This window comes from Dipteris shenzhenensis, chromosome 32 (assembly GCF_047967505.1).
Source record: "Dipteris shenzhenensis isolate YYH24624 ecotype China chromosome 32, Dip_SZ_1.0, whole genome shotgun sequence".
Lineage (NCBI taxonomy): Eukaryota > Viridiplantae > Streptophyta > Polypodiopsida > Gleicheniales > Dipteridaceae > Dipteris > Dipteris shenzhenensis.
Genome location: NC_141627.1, coordinates 27,337,908 through 27,350,847, shown reverse-complemented (window position 1 = coordinate 27,350,847; position 12,940 = coordinate 27,337,908). Strand labels below are relative to the sequence as shown.

The 12,940-nt window shown below is 42.5% G+C and overlaps 1 protein-coding gene across 2 annotated transcripts in view; it reads right to left on the bottom strand.

Annotated features, from left to right (window-relative positions):
• Positions 1 to 449: 449 nt before the first annotated feature.
• LOC147880537 (bifunctional protein FolD 1, mitochondrial-like) overlaps positions 450 to 12,940 on the bottom strand; it is a 34,056-nt gene continuing 21,565 nt past the window's right edge. For both annotated transcript variants that reach the window (XM_087370773.1, XM_087370772.1), the window contains exons 3-5: positions 4,889 to 5,125; positions 1,132 to 1,299; positions 450 to 960 (exon numbers count right to left, since the gene is read on the bottom strand). In XM_087370773.1, the coding sequence (XP_087226899.1) occupies positions 778 to 960; positions 1,132 to 1,299; positions 4,889 to 5,125 (588 nt within the window). In that variant the 3' untranslated portion in view covers positions 450 to 777. The remainder of the gene's footprint in view (positions 961 to 1,131; positions 1,300 to 4,888; positions 5,126 to 12,940) is intronic.

Here is a 12,940-nt window from a genome sequence, read left to right as displayed (position 1 = left end):
CTACAAGAGGTCATTTGGTCATCCCTTGTACCAGGGGGGTCTTCTAGTCCACCCTAAACAAGAGGTCATTTGATCATCCCTTGTCTCAGGGGACTTCTAATCCACCCTTTACAAGAGGTCATTCGATCATCCCTTGTACCATGGGTCTTTTGGTCACCCTATGCAAGAGATCATTTGGTCATCCCTTGTACAGGTCTTAAGGTACCCCTGTACAAGAGGGCTTCTAGTCACCTTGTAAAACAGGGGGTGAAGCACATGGGGTGTCATTGTCTTCTTTCAAAAGACCTTGGAATGAGATCTATAGTTTACTATTTTCAATATTAATATGGATTTCATCGCGTGAAAGATCTTCTAGGGATCTAAAATTTTCTCTTTTTGCCATCCTCATTGTAAGTCTCCCATTTTTCATCAAATGTATTCATCTATATGAACAATTTCAAGTGCTACTGACATACAATATAAACCTCAATGGCTGAAGGTCTTAATTCTTGCTTTCGAGAATATGATTTCTAGAACTCCACTTGGCACGCCCATCTTTTCTACTTAAAAGGAAGTAAAGCAGATGCTATTGCTTTACGATACAATAAAAGTACTACTATGCTTTGGACTCCTCGACTTTTCAACTACCAGCAAAGAGTTGCCCTACGCTTGTGTTGTTCCTGGACATGCTAGAAAACAGGGACAAAACTCGGCTTTTCTGAGCAAAGAGGTTGAGATTCAAATAAAAATCAACCTGGATGAGAAAAAGGTGAACAAAATTGCTTGAACGGACACATTTCAAGTTTGGAGGTCATACAATCCATGTATTGACCTTGCTGCCTGCATTGTATTCTGTAGAAGCATTGCAATGGTCACAGGTCCAACACCCCCAGGAACAGGACTAACTGCAGACGCTACTTTACAAGCTTCCTCGAAACAAACATCACCAACAATGTGGACGTCCCTAGATGATGTTGAACTCTGGAGGTATGGTCCATGTAGGCAACATAGATAGGAATCAGTAAGGGATACCAAGATTCTAGAAAAGCTTTTTTTCATTATAAAAAAATGAACATTTATGTTATCATCAATTTATAATGTTAGTTGACAAGAACTTCATACATCAAAATAACCCAGTTCTGGTAAGCATACCTGAATATGATTGATCCCTACATCCAGTACAACAGCATCTGGCTTTAGCCAATGTCCACGCACAAGGTTGGGAGAGCCAGCTGCTGAGATAAGGACATCTGCTGTTCGAGTGTACTCTTCAGGATTCGCAGTTAATGCATGTACAGCTGTTACAGTCACATTATGGTGCTGCAGTGGAAGGATATAGAACAAATCACTTTCAAACAAGTAAAATGAATTTTTTTTGCCAAAAAAATATTTGTCCAAGATTGTTAAGATATTTCATATTGTGCAACTACCATAACAGCTTGCATTTGTCTGCACCTATGTTACTGCTGTCACTGAAACAGAAAGAGACTAACAACAAACAACTCATCTTCGTTATGTACCGACACTCCAGCATTTAAAGCAGATTGACAAGCTTGCTCAGAGGTAACCAAACGATTCACATTTCAACCCAGAATCTAATAAGGTAAGCTTCGTTCTCCAAAGACGTGTAGATTCTCAAGCAATCATGGTTCTAATTTATAGGAGGGATTCCAAAGGCCAATCTAAATCACCAATTTGTTTTACTGCTGTGGAGTTCACAGGAGCCTTTGTGTTCATTCCCAAGAAGCATCAGTTTAAGCAGATGCTGGTCGAACAGGGGAGTTCACTAAATGCTTTCGGAGGAACAGGTTGAAATGCTAGTCCAGAATTCGAAATCACCCACAACCACAGAAGAAAATCCAATTGTATAGGAAAGATGTTACAGTCTTATTAAAAATGAGGGATGCAGGAATAACTTTGGCAGGACTAAGGTCATTCCTCAGCAGCACTCATTTTCCAATGGCCAACTTCTGTCAAAGGAAATTTTATGCAAAAGATGAATTATTTGGGAAATGAAGGCTTGCCTCGGTGCATTTCAGGTGACTTTGAGTTCCTGTCAGTCTCCGATAGCCCCTCTGCTCGCATTTGTCCCTCTACTTGGACCACTCTGTACTTTCTCCTGGACACGGTCCCCTACCTCACCCACTAGAGACCCTACTCTTGAGCAGTCTTTTGCTCCTCTGCTTCTTCTTTCCCCATTCGGGGCCTCAGTTTTCTCTTTCCCTTTACACCCTGCCTGACCAGTGGCTTGCTGCTGCCTTTTCCTGCTCCCTTCTCCAAACCTCTTCCACTAGACATCCTTATTCATTTCCAGGCCAAAAGGATGCCTTTTCAGAAGCACATACATCACTAAATTCCCGAGTGACCAGCACAAGGAATATCATGACAATTCAAAAGAATTTGGTGCCTTGTGTCATTACCATCCAGGACACATACTCTACCCTTTAGAATAGATAGCCATCTTCAATATATATATATATATATATATATATATATGTATGTATGTATGTATGTATGTATGTATGTATGTTTGTATTTTTTTCCCATTTGAGTCCATTCACAAACTTTGGTGTGTCACCACTTCCATGACTCCTCAGTGAAAGCTCTTTGATACATTGTACCCCTCTCCATAATTGCTTTCCAAATGCTAGCAAAGTATCATACCCACATTTTCCTTTTAAAGACTCCAGGAAGTCGTTTTGGAGTTCAATCAAACTCAACTCACTCACCATTGGCATTCGGCTTAGTCTTTAAGCTCTGGCTAATTAAAAATACATTTGATGTTTACTTGATCCAATACGATCTCAAATTTGGCACATATAAATAATACCTCCATTTCTTCAATGCATAGACTATAGCAGACAGTTACTTCTCATATGCCGAGTAACCCTTACATTCAAAAGCTATTGTTCAACTTCTTTGTAGAAATATTGAGCCACCTATGAAACCACTAGTGTTTGTTTCAGTGACAAATGGTTTTTCCATTTGAGATTCACTCTCAGATAGAGGTATTTCCCTTTCCCTTAAGCTCATATATAATCAAAACAGCTACCTTAGCATATCGTTTGATGACTCTCCCATTAAATCCTAACAAACCTAAGAGATTTGCAAATTCTTCTAGATTTGTCGATGTGGCCATTCCCTCCCCTTTTCTTCGGATATAATGTCCCAAGTACCTCAGTTCTTTTGCAAAGAATTCACATCTGGAGAATAATCTCTAAGTAATTGGAACATTTTTCTTGAGCCTCTGTTTGGCCAGGTGGTTTGGTCTTACATTGGTATCAAAGCTTGGGCTGAGATTCTCATGTTTATTGCCTGAACAAAGCAAAGTGACAGAGGCTTGAGCTGTAGAAGAACTCACACTCTTTCTCTCACTGCCAGCTTGGTAATCAACGAAGCAAACTTCTCACACGCCAGAGTTTAGAGCAAGTTGAGGCAACCTACCCCGCCATGACTTCATCATCGCCTGATAATGCTTGGATTGTGGAGCAAGCCACATAATCTTCCAAGCACAGGCCGATCAAGTGCTTGCTCATGACTGTGCATAAAATTATTTGTCCTCAGGATGTCAGAGAGTTTATTCACATGGGAATGTGAATCACGATGGCTGCATTTCTGTAAAGAGGGAATGAGAGGGGGGGGGACGAGACATATCCATTCAAAGTAACATACCCGAAATTATTAAAGCAAAAAGATATGAAAAAGAAAAGAAGCAAGTCACGTGCAGCATATGGCAAGAGAAACACCATAGCCTTTGAGACAAGTACAGAAGCGTGAGTCTTGACTCAGTTCCCAACATAACGACAGAAGTGTGCTGTCTTGAATCAGTTTGACTCAACAACATTCAAGAATTCAAATCTGCCAGGCAGAAAGAAAGAAAGTTTATAAGAAGTCTTCGAAAGACTGAAGCTGAAAAAACCAGATACAATGAGCTGAATGGGTGGAGCCACTAAACGGGCATCTGCACCCAAGTTTAATACAAGTATGAGTACCGATAATCTGAATGCATGGAGATAGATCTACAAAGTCGTGTCCTCTGTATGTTGTCTGAGAAATGTTGCATCACTTTACAAGGAGGCTAGGTGTTGTCTCCCCTCTAATTTTTCATGTACACATAATGAACTATTCAGTAAGTATTTGGATTTTGTACTTCCCAGCATATGATTACTTTCCATTATTTCCACGTTGTTCTGTTGTGCTTCAATGTGAAGAAACGAAGACAACAAGACTGTCTGCAATTTGTTGATAGAGTTAAACAGTCATAGAAATCTTCTAGGGCCGCAAGGGTAGAGCATCAATGAGCCCAACGTTATGTTTTATAGATGACAAAAAAGAACAATATAACAAATCCGATCTGTGCTTATTTTATGTGCCATATGAAATGTGCTAGTCCTTCCCTACGCTGCCATGAAAATGCTCATCCATACAGCACTTACTCCCAGTAGGCAGACAACCATATTGCTTACCCAAATTGTAATACACACCTTGTTGAGGAAAATTCAAAATCGAAAATTATTTTTTCCAGATGCATTTACTTTATATACTCACTGGAAAAAATGTCTTCACACATTTCTTGGTGTCCTTCCATACATTTCTTGGTGTCCTTCCATTCTTATAAAAAGATCTGGGAAGACAACTATTCAATAGAGGGCAATAGAGGTGATTACATCCAAGCTTTACTTAACTGACGAAGAAATCCTTAAGGTCATTATAATATTTTCCTGTACTCAAGCTAAGGCATATCTAAAAGTTCCAACGTTCATTCATCATAAAAGGAGTTTCAAAGAATTGGTTCAATACAAGGACAGAAGATTATAAAAGGGAATTCCTTAAATGCATTACATTAACAAGAGAACGCAAGTTTCAGCACCTTAAATAAAAGACACAATGATTACCACACAAGCCTCACCTGTAACAGCAAGGAAGTGGGAAGACCAACAATGTTGCTACGTCCTATCACCACAGCACATTTTCCACTTAATGTAATCCCAGTGCTCAGCAGCAACTCCATGCAGGCTTTGGCCGTGCAAGGCACAAATAAAGGCTGCTTTCCTTGTAGGGCCAAAGCTCCTATATTCAAAGGATGACAACCATCCACATCCTTTTCTATGCTCACTGTACTGAAGATCTTCTCCTCTTCCAAATGCTGCCAGGGAGATTAACTATGAGTAATGTAATGCAATCCCAAGAGGGGAAATCCACAAAGTATCTGTTTTACAACATGTTAAAAGAAGAAGAATGCCACTTTCTGCACCTACGATGAAGAATGAATACAAGAATAATAATGAATGATTGCAATGAACATCAACATGCAGAGCTATTGAGAGCTTCAAAAAGAGCATGAGATATCAGGCATCTGCGCTTGCAAGATAAGTTCACTTTTCCAATCACAAACATATATATTGAGATGAATCCGAGAACATGCCCGAAATCATATTCTCCAAATAATGCAAACAGTGCAACTTACACAGTATGACAGTAACCCACAAGGTTAACCATAAACTCCATCACGCATAGCGGAGACTAGCTACTGACATTCCCACCAATGTATCAGTCCCAACAGTGGATGTAGACCATAGTATAAACATATACGCATATCCACACAACAAAACATACCAGCATCCATTTATCCATCACACATAGCAGGGCCTAGCTACCTTTACATACCCACCAACATCGTCAGCATCCAACAGTGGATGTAGACCATAGTATACGCATATGCTCTCACATATATGCACATATTTACATGCCCATATACACCAGCATCCATTATAGAAAGGTATTCGAACTACGTTTCTGTCAACACTCCAGAGGTGAAGGGCAGACTCAGCCATGACAAAGGCTAGCATTAAAGGAGACGGCTAGTCAAAAAGTAGGGCAAATTCTCCTAGTGCATAGCCACAAACTGCTCTAGTGATTTGGACATCAAAATATTTTGGACTAGACACTCACCTAGATGCAGGCGGTGTTTTCCCAGACACCACAAATGGCATCAACATTTCTCAATTTAATCTTAAATAGATACATTAGTGTTTTCATAATTACAAAAGAATGTAAACTAAACCTTGGCAAAAGCTAATCCAGTCTTTCAACACCAAAATTTTAGAATTCATTTTGTCCCACTTGGAAAGAGCACTACAGCAACAGACTAAAGTCTGTAGGTCGGTTGGCAGACCTGCAGAGAAGGCTAGCCCATGGCTGGCTACCATATGCCAATGGGCAGCAGGGATGGAGCAGGGCTTGAAGAGGCAAGCCACAGGCTGGGTCGGCCCACTCTGTGGGCAGTCAGCTGGCTCATAGACCTGTCGGCAGTCTGTGAGCAGGTCGGCAGCAGGTCAGACGGGCTGCAAACCCTATTAAAGGGCCCTCTTCGGAGGCATTCCATAGTTCAGTCTGAATCCACTCCATGGGTGCAAATCAGCCATTTGGTGGAGGCAAAGGAGTGGCCGCATGCAGCAACAGAATTTCTGACAATTACTCTACAGGAGTCTTTGTGTTGGAAAGGTCACCTCCCCATCTGTAAGCCCCCATATGAGGAGAGCATGGGGGAGGGAGACCTAGGGCAGAACCCAACAGAAAAAGAGAGAAAGGGGCTGCCACATAGACAGCATCATAGCTGTCATGTGGGCAGCACATCTAGGACTGTTATGTGCAGGAGAGATGGACAGAAAAGTGCGGAAGCATGGCTGGGACAGATTGCAATGGATCTAGACAGGAGGCGCATTGTCTGCAGTAGATTTTGGGGGGGGCTGGACCCTGTATTTATAGGGCATCTGCCCTTGAAAGATGGGCCAAGGGCCCTTGTAATGAGTGCCCCAAAAGGGCAGCCCACAGTCCCATAAATGGGGAGCTGTGGGGTCGGTTTTCATACAGACTGAGTCGGTTTTCATACAGACTGAGTCGGTTTTTTTTGTACAGGCCTTGGGGCCTATATAAAGAGGCCATTGAGCCTCATTTCATTATCACTTGCAGCAGCAATTCCACCAGCAGAAGGAGCAGCAGCAGGGCTATCTTTGGGCCTACAGTCAGGAGGAGAAAGAAGTACCTTGTGCTGCAGACAAAGCTAACAGGAAGCTGCCCACCTAGACTGGTTTCCAGACAGCAAGGTGGAGAAGATCATTCTAGACGGAAAGTCTACTCACGCTCGAGGTGGAGCATGCGGACTCTAGTCTAGAGATAGCCAGCAGATAGGAGAAGGACTTTGTGGTAAGATCAGAGGACCACACCATTGGTGGGACTCTGGATCTGTCTCTCTTGTATTGTGTCCATAGTTGTGGACGGAAATATATTATTTGGTGGTTTCTCTATCTAGTTTGGTTCATTGTCTATTGATGAGTCTGCACACCTATTGAATGCACATAAGTAAAGAAGTTTGTGATTCCACACCCACACCGCACACTGTGTGAGCTCCTGGGCATTATTTCCGCTGCGTGTACCCTCTGTTGGGTCATTTCTAACACTTTGGACAGTCCAGGAGCACACAAAGGTCAGATCTGTCCACTGTAGAAGAGCTGGATTGTGGTGCACAGGAAGAGCAGCAGCAGCCACTGAAGTCTATTGAGGATACAAGGTGATCTAGGAGAGGTCTACAACAGTCATATCAGCAAATAGAGACTGCTCTTGGTCGCTTACCATTGCGTATGTTTGCTGATGGTGTTGCTGGGAGGTGATGTAAGGTACATAGTCATCTAGTAAACAGGGAGATCTAGGAGGCAACGGAAGGTACGGACCCAAAACCTATCAATGTGTTGGATGTAGTAGAAAGATCTCAGTTCCAACACATCTCAATTCTGGCACATCCATATAAGGTTAGGGAGTAAAACTTGAGAAATGTAGTCACTCTTTCCACGATTATCGGAACATTGGTATGATATCTCATATCGAGCTAGCAGACAAGAAGGATGGAAGATCTTACAAGACCTTTATGAAACCAAGAACATTGGGAGAATTATCATGCTCCAAAAATCAATTGTTCAACATGAAGATAGAGGAAGGAGAGCCAGCCCATGACTTCTTGTGAAGGTGAAGATTCTTAGGGATCAACTTGCAGCAGTTGGTCACAAGGTGGATAGTGAAACGAACAACATAACCAACTACCAAATGATACACACAACGTGGTTACTCCTCACAAGTCATGGGTGATGGCACTCGGTTAATCCTCCCAGCCAACCTCTGTGACAGCAAGCTCGATTCCAATTCTCACGTTATTTCACCTGCATGCTGTACACAAAGCCCACAACTCCCTAGATGATTCTACATGCCACATGTCTTCCTTAAATTCTCTAACAGATCTATTTTCATCCGAATACACTTTAGCTCTATCCATAGTTTGGCGGATGTTAGCTCTCGCAAATGCTAGCATCTCCCGCATCCGAACCATGTAGTTCGCGGCACTAGGCACTTTCTGAGGTATCCCAACCGTAGTTGGGTTTGCTGGTCTATAACCATAGTTCAACTCGTTCCTGTAGAAAATTGTTTTCAGGCAAATTCTAATAGTGGCAACCACTTGTCCACCTATGTTACCTCAATGAAACATATGCTCTAAGCATATCCTCTAAAGTCTGGTTGACTATTTTTGTCTCATCATCCGTTTCAGGATGATCCCCACTACTCATTCCCAACTCACCTTAATGCCTCAAACACTGCAGTCCAAAAATGACTGGTGAATTTAACGTCCCTGTCTGACACTATAAATCTGGGTAATCCATGCAGACGAAATATATGTTTAATTAACAAATCCGCCCTGTGCCCTCGACCCCAACACTCTTGAAACCTATGACCTGCAAGCAAATATAAGAACACACCAAACGTGAGGAATCTGAGCAGGCTGCTCACCACCTAATCATGACACCTATGGGATAAGATCCCGAATCAGGAGATGTCCCCTCCGAGCCACAAGCTGAGCTACTAGCACGAGCTCCCAACCAGATCCTAACCAACCTAGTGTCCCATACCACCAAGTGATGCCTAGAGGCCTCGGATCTGCTGCTGGGCCTTGGGCTCCACTAAGATGCAAGCGTGTGTCCCTGCGACTCAATCTAGGATCAGACCTAGCACTAGGGAGCTAGACTTACTCCCATCGGCTTCCTTTCCATAGACTCGGGCCCAATGCACCAAAAATAGCGGAGACCTCTATCTAGTTCGTACCCTTGCCACTCAACCTGAGAATCAAGCCTGCCTAGCCCTAAGCCTCCCCAGGCTACCTGAGCTAGTCTTGTGTACCGCAATATACCTCAGATACCAATCCGTGCATATGACATACTTCCCCTCCTCTAAGAACTCACTCCTGAGTTCGCTAGAAAACCCGGGAATGTCCTCTGGAGGTTAGGTAATGTCTCCCATATTGCATCCTCCTCAACACAATCCTTCCACTTGATCTTGTATTTCGTGATAGTTCTATAACGAATCTGTCTTTCACGAAATTCAAGAATACTCTCAGGTTCGTGTGGAATAAAAGTCAAATTAGTAACTTCTATTATTTCTTGAGAGGAAACAAGTTGATCATCCGCACCCAGTAACTCTTTCAGTCTGTTGACATGAAACACTGGATGTACTTTAACATCAGGAGGCAATTCTAGTTTATATGCAACTGGTCTAATTCTTTTAATAATCTTGAACGGACCGCAGTATCTGGGGGATAATTTCGGAACCAAACCAATATTTAGGCTCTTTTTCCTTAGGAATACATAAATACACCATTGTTTCTTCAAAGTACTCTTTGGGTGAACGATGTCTATTAGCATAAAATCTGTCCCGATCTTGGACACTTCTAATAGACTCCTTGGCATTTCTTGCATGTCTTGCAAGAATGTCCTTGCAGCATCATTTTGAATTCCCTTGAACCCAACCATAACCCGTACATAAGCATAAAAGGACTATAACCTGTACTTGAATGCTTTGCACTGTTGTAAGCAAATTCAATCATGGGGAGATAATCTTCCCATAAAGACCGTCTCTTAGAAACATATGCCTGAAGCATGTCTTCAACCAATTGGTTAGCCTTCTCTGTATGACCATCAGATTGTGCATGATTTGAGGAACTCATACTTAGAGTAGTTTCCAACTTCTCAAAAACAAGTGTCCAAAAGTTACTTGTAAACTTAGAGTCCTTGTCACTCACTATGTCGGATGGCAAACCATATAGCTTGTCCAGCACTAGGAGCATCATGACACTCCCAAAGAATCTTGGATCGAAGATCCAAAACATGGCACACATATCTTTCCATTCCGGAACAACAAGCCGTTCCTAATCATCCACTGACCTCTCGCCACCTGTACCGCAGGTGGCACAATCCCTGAGTCCTGGTCAACCATGGAGCTCCCATCCTGGACCTTTTGCCAATAAGAATTGAAAGGACTATCAATTGCGCAGAGCCCTCTTAAGGATTGAAATAGGTCTAAGGATATTTCCGTAAAAGACATAGCATTTACAAACTTGACTCAACTTAAGGCATCTGCCACACTATTGATTGTACCCTTTCGATAACGTAATTCAAAATCAAAATCTTGCATTAACTCTGCTTATCTAGCCTTTCTTCCCCTCAATTCCGACCCATTACACACATGCTTGATTGACTGATGATTTGTCAATACAAGAAACTTGGAACCATATAAACAGTGTCTCCAAACCTTTAGAGCATACACAACTGCATACAGTTCTTTTTCTAGTGTGGGCTAAGGATGTGGGCTAAGGATATTGGGTCTCGTCTAGCTATTTACTTTCAAAAGCTACAGGTCTATCCTCTTGGAATAAAGCTACTCCAATAGCAAAATCACTCGCATTGGCCTCTAAAGCATAAGGTCAAGTAGGATCGGGTAAAGCAAGAACATGAGCTTCCTTGATAGTTTGTTTCAAGGTTTCAAAAGCCTTGTTCAATGCATCATTCCATCGGCTAGGTACACTTGCGTTCGCGACTCTTCAATATGTTGGTCAAGGGTGCCGTGATGTGCAAATAATCACGCATAAACTTCCATAGAAAGACCGTAAATCCTAGGAAAGAACGAAGTTGTTTCACAGTCTGAGGGATGGGCCGTTCCAAAATCTTCAGGATACGATCTAGATCAATGCTAATACCTTCTAAAGAAATCATGTGTCCTAAGTGAATGATCTCCTTCATAAAGAAGTCACACTTACTCAACTTGGCATAGAGCTTGTGTTGTCTTAAAATAACTAAGACAATCTGGAGGTGTCCAATGTAATCCTCTAGCGATCGGTTATATACCAAGATGTCATCTAAGAACACGACAACGAATTTGCCCAAATAATCTCTGAACAAATCGTTCATCATTTGCTGGAAGGTAGCAGGAGCATTGATCAAACCAAAAGGTAATACAAGAAACTCGTAGTGGCCATACCTAGTTCGGAAAGCAATTCTATCTGTGTGTTTAGCATAGATACGTATTAGGTGGTAACCCGTACGCAAATCAATCTTAGTGAAGTACTTCGCTCCATCCAAACGGTCTATCAAATCATCTGAATAAGGAAGAGGGTATTTGTTCTTAATTGTCACTTTATTGAATCATTAGCCCATATTCAGATAATCTTGTAGCTATGAAGCTAACTCGTCCTCCTTGAGTTGGCTCATCCTATAAGGTGGAATACTAATAGGTTGAGCCCCAGGTACTAATTCTATGCGATGATCTACTGCCTCTTCTGGAGGTAGACCTTCCGGCAGTTGTGCAGGCAATACATTCTATGAAATCATCTAAAAATGTTCTCAATTCACGGTGTTCAAACACACTTACATCATTTTTGTTATTAATTGAGACAACAAATGAAGAAAGCGGAATCAAAAAACACTGATACACATCATAATGAGAAGTGTTATTATATTCCGAAGCTGCATCGCAGATACAATAGGTCCCTGAGAAGAGGGAATATTATCACATTGAATACAAAATTGGGTGTCCTTGTCCAAAAAAGAGAGTATATGATCTTTCCATCCAATCCGAATATCGTGGGTTTTTTTTAACCACTCTATTCCGATCAAACATGTTCCAAGTGCATGACATAGAACGCAAGAGCAGCTATGTAGTCTTGAATCCGGATAGAAAGTTCGTCGACCTTACCATTCCAAAACTGCTTCCCAGCTAGAAGCTGCTCCTCGTACGTGTGATCGCTAGGTGTCTGACAGCCCCATCCTCTGCACAAGTTTGTAGTTCACAAAATTGCGAGAGCTGCCCGAGTCAATGAACTCTTTGGTCCCTTAGTTCTCCATAAGCTCGGAAAAGGTCATGGGAGCCAAATACGAATTATTAAAATTGCAATTACAAGAATGTGGGCAAGTAATGACATTTACAGACATACCTATCATCATCGATGCTTGGTTAGCTTCCTTAGCTTTGGTTCCTTGTCATGCATGGAGCTTTGGTCTTGGCACTTGCATTTGGTTCTTGAGCTTAGGACAATCATTCCAAGTGTGGCCTTGCTCCTCGCAAATAAAACAATGTCGTTTCTTGAGCTTCAAGGTGAGTAGGGGCAAGGGTAAGACGACGTCCCCTTCTACTTCCTCACCGCAGCATCCGGTCGAGTCGAGGAGGGAGCCAGAGGAAAGGGGTTCGTCCTCCCGGTCAGCAGTTCCCATCTCCAGCCTGGGCGACACGGGACTTCTGGAGATTGGGACCCTACAATTATCTGGAGATTCCAGACTCTTACCCTCTTCCCTTGGAGGTAACGCTTGTGGTCTTGCAGCCCTGGAAAGGGGATTCGATCAACGTAGTGGGCTCCCAGACACACCCAGTTTGGAGATTCCAGTTCACATCCACAGGGTTGGAGAAGTGGAGGGTTCGCATCCACAGGGTTGGAGAAGTGGTCCCCAGTGGTGTTTGATGCTATTATAGAAGATCAAATTTCATGCATGATGGACGAGTGGATGGAGTCACAGGAACTGGACCTTGGCACGCCCATGGTGCGGAGGTGAATTTTCAGCTGGGCTTCACACGAGACAAGCTGATGTGTGCG